Source organism: Lytechinus pictus, chromosome 19 (genome assembly GCF_037042905.1).
Source record: "Lytechinus pictus isolate F3 Inbred chromosome 19, Lp3.0, whole genome shotgun sequence".
Lineage (NCBI taxonomy): Eukaryota > Metazoa > Echinodermata > Echinoidea > Temnopleuroida > Toxopneustidae > Lytechinus > Lytechinus pictus.
In genome coordinates, this window is record NC_087263.1 from 10681797 (window position 1) to 10692438 (window position 10642).

At 36.9% G+C, this 10642-nt stretch overlaps 1 protein-coding gene across 1 annotated transcript in view; it reads right to left on the bottom strand.

The window, feature by feature from the left end:
• LOC129283075 (protein henna-like) overlaps nucleotides 1-10239 on the bottom strand; it is a 28351-nt gene extending 18112 nt beyond the window's left edge. Inside the window, exons 1-3 of the mRNA XM_054918914.2 lie at nucleotides 9678-10239; nucleotides 8883-8996; nucleotides 3971-4151 (exon numbers count right to left, since the gene is read on the bottom strand). Coding sequence (XP_054774889.2) covers nucleotides 3971-4151; nucleotides 8883-8996; nucleotides 9678-9767 — 385 coding nt within the window. The 5' untranslated portion in view covers nucleotides 9768-10239. The remainder of the gene's footprint in view (nucleotides 1-3970; nucleotides 4152-8882; nucleotides 8997-9677) is intronic.
• Nucleotides 10240-10642: the final 403 nt, after the last annotated feature.

The following is a 10642-nucleotide window of genomic DNA, read 5'->3' on the forward strand; positions in this document are numbered from 1 at the left end:
CAGAACATATGGGTGCAGTATTGAACACATATATTCTACTATAAAACATGCTAGAGTGAAATCTTGCACGACATCTAAAATCATTTTTAAAAATGCATTAGTTTTACTATCTATTACATGCGAAGCACAACGAACGTTAATTCTATTTCGAGTTAGATGCAACACAGGGCCCTTTAAGAAATTACTTTGAAAGCAAAAAATATATATATATATATATAAAGCGTCATGGTAATCTTTTAATTTGTTAGCGGATTGCACTCATATTCAATCCCTACTTGGCAAGGCCAAATCCTGAAGCAGGTTTGTGGCTGTAGTTGCTTCAGGAAGACTTGTAGGCCCTAACGCTTCATTTTATAAAAAGGAAAGAAGTGATCTGAGCAGAACAAATGGGGAAAGTAATTGTGTATGAATCCAAGACTAGACTAGAATATGATACTTTGGGTCAGGTAATAAGGCAGCAAGGGTCAAAATAGGTCCTATAAAAGTATTTGGTAGCTTGACCTTCCTCTTGCGAAATGAAAATAAAAAAGAAAGTGAAAAATCATTTCTTCCTTTTTAATAAAATCCTATTTAAAGTTTAGGTACATAGTGTACATGTAAAATGACCAAGAAGTGCTGTCACTCTTCCAATTCACTATGATGTGGGGGATACGTGCACATGTATGTATCTGTTTTTTTTATCTTGTTCGTTAAAGGAGAATGAAACTCTTGGAGCAAGTTAGCTTTTGTGAAAGCAGAAAAATCAAAGAATAAGATCAACAAAACTTTGAGTAAAATAGGACTAGCAATAAAAGAGTTATGAGCATTTGAATGTCGAGATCACTAATGCTATGGAGATCCTCCCATTGGCAATGCGACCAAGATCTGTGATGTCACACACGTACAACTCTCCCATTTGGACACCGAAAATATACCCCAAAACATCTCTTTTTGCTCATTCTAATCATATGACAAACGATTCATCAATGATATAATGTTGTGAAACCTCTGTACTTGTCATCTCATAAAGAGAACACCTCACCTTGTGATAGAGACTCTATAAAAGTGAGAATATAAGTGGAATAAGTACTAAAGTAATGAGGGAGTTGTACGTGTGTGATATCACAGATCTTGGTCACATTGCCGTTGGGAGGATCTACATGGCACTAGTGATCTCAATATTCGAATGCTCATAACTTTCTTATTATTCATTCAATCTTCCTCAAACTTTCAACAATATGTTTCTTTGATTTTTCTCTTTGATATGGATTCAGCTGGTTTCAAGGGTTTCATTCTCCTTTAAAAAAAACTTTAATGGAATGGGATAACAAACTTTCAGGATTATCATCTAAACATTCCAAACTTTATTACACAAGTGTAGCTCACTTGACTATTGAATTTTGTTTCTTGAAATTTCATTTGTTGATAACGTGTTTGAGAGAAAACTAGAATTTTGAATAAAAACATTTAAAGTTCTCCAGACAATGGTCTCCTGTAATTTTCAGCCTATTCTCTACTTGAGAAGAAAAAATATATGCAGAAATTTTATTTTCATCAGGAAAACTAATCAAAACAACATTTTCATGTACAATTTTCAAATTTAAATTTAAATTTGAATTTCTCCCCAATTTCTCCCCCAATAAAATCAAAAATTCATTTCATATCCACAATCATATAATTTTTAGGATAGGGTCATTATAATTGGAATACTGTTGTACGGTACTATGTTTTTCCCCTCTCGGGAAGGGGGGGGGTTACCGAAACTTGAAATAGGGATAATAAAGTTTTGTATCCGCAATCATCTAGAGTATGAATTATGAATCATGATACAGGCATGGAGCTGATTTATAGCTCCATTATACAACAGGGATGGAAGAGGGACGTATAGCCCCAAATTCACACAGGTGGAAAAACCAGTGTTTGAACCAATGGTTTATGCAGACTTTATAAATCACGCTTACATTGTATTGACCGCACATACTGTATTAAACAATGTCCAATGCTGATGCGCGCTTTTGTCACAGTGCACCAAATTGACGCCTGTTGCCATGGGTAAGTATGCTATTTTATGCAAGAGTCTACCCACAGTTTTAACAATGGACTCATTGATTCAAAATAGTGGTGATTAAAATAGTATGGATAACCATGACACAGGTGTCATTTGCTGCACTGTGACAAAAGTGCGCATCAGCTTTGGAAATTTTTTTACTATAAGTGTTAAAAATTAAAAAGCGTAATTTATACCCCTTTCATAAACCCAATAAAACATATCCTCCAATTAGCCGCCTAAGAGTAATGCGGATAATTCAATAAAAATTGCGTTCACAAACTCCATAAATTATTTTTATGAGCGCCCGTCCTGAAAAAGGCGGATAATCGTCATGACAACTGGACACGCCCCCTCCAATGCGGTTGTGTTGGAAAAGGGTGACCTTGTGACCGCACCATGGCAATTATCCGCATTATTTGGAAATACGTTCATAAACTCAAAATCTTGTCCCGATGCCGCTATTATGCGGATAATAGCAGCATCAGAATAATGCGGATAACTCTTGTCCTCCTCTGATTTTACGACCAAATTATGCTTCTATTAGCCGCATAATTGTGTTTTATTGGGTTTATGAAAGGGATATTATACAGGGAATCTGCATAAACCATGAGTTCAACCGATGGTTTTCAAAACTACCTTTGTGCATTCGGGCCATAAAGGGCAAGGCTATATAATCTAGCAATCTATTTTTTTTCAAATCTAAAATCGATGATGCCAATCTATGGACAAAATCTGACCTCTAAACTGCAAATATTTTAAATAAACTCTGAACGAATTAAGATAGAGAATTGGCTTGATTTGTAGATTAGCATGTAATACAAAGCCTATCAATGGCAGATGTTATCTTGTGTAAATGAAACTGAAGTATCGCTGATAATGCGAGCAAACAAATCCAGACAATACAGTTACAATTCTTTGACTATAAATAAAGATGGTTTGTAAAATGTGCAGGTAGCCTGATCTATCATTCTATACCTGTTGAATTTAAGAAAGATTTCTCCAAAAAATTCATTTGATTTCAGAAACGACATGCCCAAAATGATAATGGGAGTGTTGTAGCCTGAAAATCTCGCATACATTCGTAATTCCGACGCTTCGTAATTCCGAAGGTTCGTATTTCCGAAGTTTCGTAATTCCGAAGGTTCGTAATTCCGAAGGATCGTTAATACGAAAACGAAATAAGGTTCGTAATTCCGAAGGTTCGTTAGTCCGAAATCGAATTGAGGTTCGTAATTCCGAAGATTCGTTAATCCGAAAACAAAATAAGGTTCGTTACAAAATTACGAACGTTCGGAACATCGAACCTTATTTTGTTTTCGGACTAAAGCACCTTCGGAACAACGAACCTTATTTTGTTTTCGGATTATCAAACCTTCGGAATAACGAACCGTTGGAATAACGCCACAAATGTTCGGATTAACGAATCCCTTTTTCGTTTTCGGATTAACGAATATCGAGGTATAGGCAATTTACATGGTTCGGATTTACGAACCTACGGAATTACGAACCTTCGGAAATACGAAGTGTAACCGAAAATTCATGCCATTGCATTTGAAGCTATATGGGTGTATTTATCAGATTTTTCTCTTTAATCAAGAAAATTAAATAGGTGCAACATGTACACAGTTTAAATCCTAAGAATGTGTAATGTAATATCTCATCTCAAACCTACTTACGGGAGAATTAGCCTCACAAATGATACTGTACTTTGAGGCACTGGCAACCCGCTCATCTTGACTGTCTCCTGTGTTCCCAAATTGGTTTGAAAAATTCACATCCCTGTGTACATGTTACACCTGCTTATTTTTTTTGATTAAAAACAAATTATCCTTGTATTGTTAGAAATATTATTGAACATATAATAAATTCAATGAATAAAACAAATAATCTACAGAGGATCTGAAATGGTATCTCTATCTGCCTTGCAAGACCTATTCCTACCTGAATCCTTGGTGTCATGAGACCGGGACAGAATCTGATGGTAAGTGACCCTATCCTTGAGGCTGTCGAGGGTTTCCTCAAGTTCCGCCTGTGGTGCTTCACTGGTCACCAAGAACTCATAGCTTCCCGGCATTCTCTTGGATGGCCGAGACTCAATGTGGGTGAGGTTTACCCCTCTCTCCTGCAATGGAGAAATGATCAGAGATTGCAGGAGTTACAGACACTGTCCTGAAATCTTTTGCAGGCAAGGGTTTCCTTCAGCTCCAGTTACAATTAGCCATCTTTACATTACAGTCTTAAACTTTGCAAGGTATAAGATATCAGTAAAAGGTGTCCAAAAATTGGAAAGGTGAAAAACAAATGGGTGGACTACAATTGTATAGTGATCCCTTAACTAGGCTGAGGTATTTTGGGAGACCATACACTACTTCTGGTGGCAGTGGTGAGATATATTGTATATAAACTGACTTATTTTTTATGCGCTACAACTAGTGGCAGTGGTGGGATATATTGTATATTATAAACTGACTTACACACTACAACTGGTGGCAGTGGTGGGATATATTGTATATTATAAACTGACTTACACACTACAACTGGTGGCAGTGGTGGGATATATTGTTATAAACTGACTTACACACTACAACTGGTGGCAGTGGAGGGATATATTGTATATTACAAACTGACTTTACACACTACAACTAGTGGCAGTGGTGGAATATATTGTATATATTATAAACTGACTTACACACTACAAATAGTGGCAGTGGTGGGATATATTGTATATATTATAAACTGACTTACACACTACAACTAGTGGCAGTGGTGGGATATATTGTATATAATTATAAACTGACTTACACACTACAACAAGTGGCAGTGGTGGGATATATTGTATATAATTATAAACTGACTTACACACTACAACTAGTGGCAGTGGTGGGATATATTGTATATATTATAAACTGACTTTCACACTACAACTAGTGGCAGTGGTGGGATATATTGTATATTATAAACTGACTTACACACTACAAATGGTGGCAGTGGTGGGATATATTGTATATTATAAACTGACTTACACACTACAACTAGTGGCAGTGGTGGGATATATTGTATATTATAAACTGACTTACACACTACAAATGGTGGCAGTGGTGGGATATATTGTATATTATAAACTGACTTACACACTACAAATGGTGGCAGTGGTGGGATTTATTGTATATTATAAACTGACTTATTTTTTTACAGTCTACAACTGGTGGCAGTCTATAAACTGACTTTTTTTACGCACTACAACTGGTGGCAGTGGTGGGATCTAAATGACTTATTTTTACCCGCTACAAATGGTGGCAGTGGTGGGATCTAAACGACTTATTTTTACCCGTTACAAATGGTGGCAGTGGTGGGACTTATTGTACGTGTAGGGCCTAGATATAAACTGGTTTATCTAAACACCCTACAACGGTTGCAGTGGTGGAATTTCATTGGTTTATAGCCTATTTACATACTACAGCTGGTGTAGCAGTGGGATTTACTGTATATAAACTGGCTTATTTTTACACACTACAACTGGTGGCAGCAGTGGGGTTCATTTCATATAAACTGACTTATTTTTACACACTACAACTGGTGGCAGCGGTGGGATTAAACCCACCACCATTGAAAATGTATAGGCCCTATACATGTCTACATACATCAATTCATCTGCACGTTTACCCTACTCTGCTGCCATAGGATGTACCATTTAATACTTGTAGGCGTAAACAGGTGTTGGCCTGTAACTTTAGATTTCTATAGATTTTCCAAAAAAAAAATCAATAATATGCCGTGCATCAGACTACCAACCTACTCTGTGAGCCAACAAACTACGTGTTGGCATGTGTACCTTTACATGCCGTGACAGGGATCAGATTGCAAAGCAACGTCTCTGAACCCAATACCAATAGTGTCATTGTACATGGAGTGTAAGCTTGAAAAACATCCTGCTACTGATATATCTGATGGAAATGTGAAACTTAGTTTGGCAGAATCCCAAAATGCAACCCTGGGAACTTTTAACCTGTCACATCCAATATTATAACCTACTGGGTGCTGCACCGCCAGTAGTCTATGTATTGAGTCTTTATTTGATTTTCCTGAACCAAACACTCACCATAATAATAATATGTCCATTTATATAGCGCAGTTACTATGTGCATATACTCAACTGCGCTTTGATACTTGGTATCATATTATTACCCCGGCTGTAGCTGAACCGCCATATTAGTAGGCGCTAAAGCGTTCAAGGAATAAATCCTACCGGGTACCCATTCACCTCACCTGGGTCGAGTGCGGCACAATGTGGATAAATTTCTTGCCAAAGAAAATTACGCCATGGCTGGGATTCGAACCCACGACCCTCTGTTTCAAAGTCCGAAGACTAATCCACTGGGCCACAACGCTCCACATAGACATAAAACATGAAATAGAAATTAGAAATAGAATCGAAAAACATACACAGGGAAAGTCAACTTCAGGATTTCGACCCCCTCCCACCCCCATAAAAACTAAAAATAACATGTGTATTAAAAACAAAAATCTACAATCAACATAAACAAATAAACAAAATGAAAATTATAATTAAATAATAACAATTTACTTAATTAAGATACATGTAATGGCAATAATAATAATGATGACAATGATAATAATAAACAATAATAATGAATGAATAAAAAACATTAAATAAAACAATAGAATAAAATAATAAAAACCAGGAACAATAATGACAAAGTATCTTGAAAAATTGCCCCTTTGGGGACCTATGAGATGTAGTACGGTACTCTTGAATGAAATTGAAAAGAAGTGAATGCACTATTGCATATGTACATCAATGACTATTTCAATCATACTTTAATGATACCAGGAGAAAAAAAATATATTGCTTCCTTTCTTTTTTTATGAGTGGATGAATAATAATAATAATTAGATAGCACCTTTCCCAGGTGACACAAAGTGCTGTAATGGCATAAGACAAGTTATGGCTTATAGATACAGGTGTGTCTTAAGATGTTTTTTGAAGAGGTCTAGAGAAGAGATGTTTCGGAAAGATGTTGGGATTTCGTTCCTAATTCTGGGGGGGGGGGGGGGAGGGGCAAGAGATTGAAAAGAATTGAAGCCAGTCTGTTTTCTAGATTAACAAATGATATAGGCAGGAGCTTAAAGGTCAAGTCCACCTCATAACAGTGTTGATTTGAATCAATAGAGAAAAATCAGACAAGCACAATGCTGAAAATTTCATCAAAATCGGATGTAAAATAAGAAAGTTATGATGACATTTTAAAGCTTCGCTTACTTTAAAAAAAAAATTGTTATTTGCACAATTTAGTCACATGCAAACGAGAGAATCGATAATGTGACTGTCCTTCACCCACTATTTCTTTTGTTTTTTATTGTTCGAATTAAACATTATTTCAATTTTTGCAGATTGAATATAAGGACCAACTTGACTGAACAATAAAATCTTAAGCGATGGTAATTAAACATGTTCAGGGAGAAATAAAACTTTGTTTCACAGGAAAATGGGGAGAAAATTAGAATATTTGATATTTCATATAATAAAATACAAAAGAAATAGTGAGTGATGTCATCAGTTCCCTCATTTGCATACTAACCGGGATGTGCATATAACTGTTTTGTGAAATTAAGCGAAACTTTAAAATGTCATAACTTTCTTATTTTACATCCGATTATGATGAAATTTTCGTTGTTATGCTTGTTGGATTTTCCTCTTTTTATTCAAATCAAATTTTTGTTGGGGTGGACTTGTCCTTTAACGAAGACAGTATGTTGATCTTTGTTGCTGAATAGTGAAGAAATGTAAGTAGGAAGTGTGGTAGACAGAGACTGAACAAGTATTTATATTCTTTATAGTATGTACCTACTCCACTCAACTAAGAGAGAAGAAATTCAGCCATGTACATGTACACACCAAAACCAACTTTGGTAATTTCTCACAATTTTTTCACCAAAAATATTGCCAGACATGCGGAAACACTTTCTACTTTGTACCTCCTTCCCGGTGTGTGTTATATGAAGCTGTTCGTGAGTTAAGACAGACTTTAAGAAAGACTGGTGTACCTTTCTTACGCGCAACGTAATCACCAATGAACATTTAATGGTGAATACCATTTACATGTACCACAAGAAAGGATCACCAGTCATTCTTAAAGTCGCTCTTAACTTACGAACAGCTTTACGACACGGCCCCCAGGTATGAAATCCTGGAGCTGAACTCAGCAGTCAGCACACTTTCATACTTTGTGCAGCACTACAAAATTATACTTCAAATTCACCATAGTAAACCTGTCAATTACATGTATTATTAACTTCCACCAGGGAGCTGGGAGAGATCATACAGCCTACAGATGCATGTACCATGCTAAATCTCTTTAAGATTCAATGAAGTGAAGAGCGCCCAGGTGGTTATCACATACATGTACATGTATGTACAGTCGTAGATATAACTGTGGTAAATGTATGGGTAAAAAAATGAGCATGGTGGTAGAGAGCCAACATGTTGGCTATAGATCCATCCACAAACCTTTTTTTTAATCTGTACATACAAATACCAAGTATTATTTAATTTGAAGACAGCCCTCTTGAAACAATTTGATCGACATTCATAAAATCTTCAAAAATCCGCAGATACGCAGAGAAAAATTCTGCCTCATTAATGTAATTTTAACAAAATCAACAGGCGCTTGACACTCGCATTAGATGACTATGGTGAGATACGTTTACTCTTAATGGATTCCTTAAAAAATATACATGTAGGTCTACATGTACATGTACAGTGTAGATACATTATTTTACTCTGGTCTAAGCAGGGTAGGCCTATGTATTGGATGGCCAATTGGTTTTTTACCTCAAAGAGTTTGAGCGTTTTGGCCAGGACGCCAACCTCCTCCTTGAGTCCAAACATGATGGACGTACAGGAATCAGCATCTTCCTTCCTGTAGCTGTTACTGTTGCCAAGGTACTGTAAAACAAACACAAATATTTATTATTCCTTCTGGGAGAGGGTTAGAGTTTAAGGGGTATGTCTGTACTGTTATAACTTTAGCAAGATGGCTACCAAACCAGTATTTTCCATTCCAAAGGAATTATTTTTATTTGTACTGATAAAGTACAGTCTACCATCTGATATAACTATAGTATAACCTACAAATTACTATGTAATGGAGAATAAAAAAAGTAGGAGAACTTGAAGGAAAGTAAGAAGGAGGGGGGGAAGAAGGGGAAGGAGTAGAAGAAGAGAAAGAAGAATAGGAAGAGAGGAAGAAGAAGAAGAGAAGAAATAGAATGAGAATAATTGAAAATGAAGAAGATAATAATGGAGACAATATGAAACATAAAAAAGTCAATCATTCATAATTCATAGTCTAATGATATTTCATGTTATACCAAGGGCAAAGAGTTACCATTTTAATTTCCTGGTTATACATGTACCTGGGCTCTGGGGAAAAATTATCATACTTTCATAGGCCCCTAATTGCATACAAATAGAAACATATAAGAGGGGAGCATCAAACTATTAAAGTTATCTCCTTTTTTCATACTCCACAAACAATTCAGTCTAATTTCACACATAACGAAACGCAGAAACCATACATATCGGAATAAACTGCACAAAACTGCACAAAATATATGAAGAGCTCACCGCTTTTTTCAGCTTGGTATCAAAATCGCCACCAGCTTCGTCTGGATGAGGCCTTTTGTTCATGTTGCCATCAGTTTTCGTACCATCCATGTTGATGAAAAGGTGATTTTATAACACAAATTTAAGCGAGAAACGCGGGAATGATTCGTAGTTTCGTAAGCCTGGATCCACAAAGTATGCTACATGTACGTGATATGTATCAGCTATAGTTTACGGCGTGCCAAAAATAGGCACTCATCGCACAGCTGATCCTATTGACTCGTCACATGAAAATCCCATTGCAAATCCTGTGTAATTCGAGTGTGTATTTAGTGGGAGTGTTTTGGGATGGAAGTGGGCGCTGTCTCGCATCTAGTCTGCTAAACCCAGGCTCCGATCTCGTTCAGACCTGGGAAGCGTTTCATCATTATTTTATGTCTGATAAGTTGTCAGATCTAAAAACTTTCCTTCATTTTGATTGGCTGAGAAGCACTGTTACCATGGAAATTGTAGGATGAAACAGGACTACGTTGGATAAAAAGCCAGACAGGACCTTTCATGAAATGCACCCCTCATATATGTTAATATCAAGTTTGATTTATTATACTCATAAAAAATGCAAGTTCATGCACTGCACGCATGGCACGATACTAAGGGAGACACTATCGGGGGGGGGGGGGGGGGGGGTTCGCCCCCCACAAAAAAAAGAAAAGCACGAAAAAGGGTTACTGCGGCAGCCCGAACACGTACTGTGTTAAGACGTGTCGAGGTCCCCGGGGCAAGAAAAAGGGATAAAAGGCCACCCATACAAGCAATAGGCAAAAAGGGGCAAACTGGGGAGTTGTCTGGATTTGTGCAACACCCCCCCCCCTCTTTCACCCCGTCTCTCCCCTCCCTCTCTCTCTCCTCCAATCTCGTTCTTTCTCTCTCTCTTCCCAATTGTCTCTCTGTACGCCTATACAGAAAGTCTCTTTATACCCTCTTCT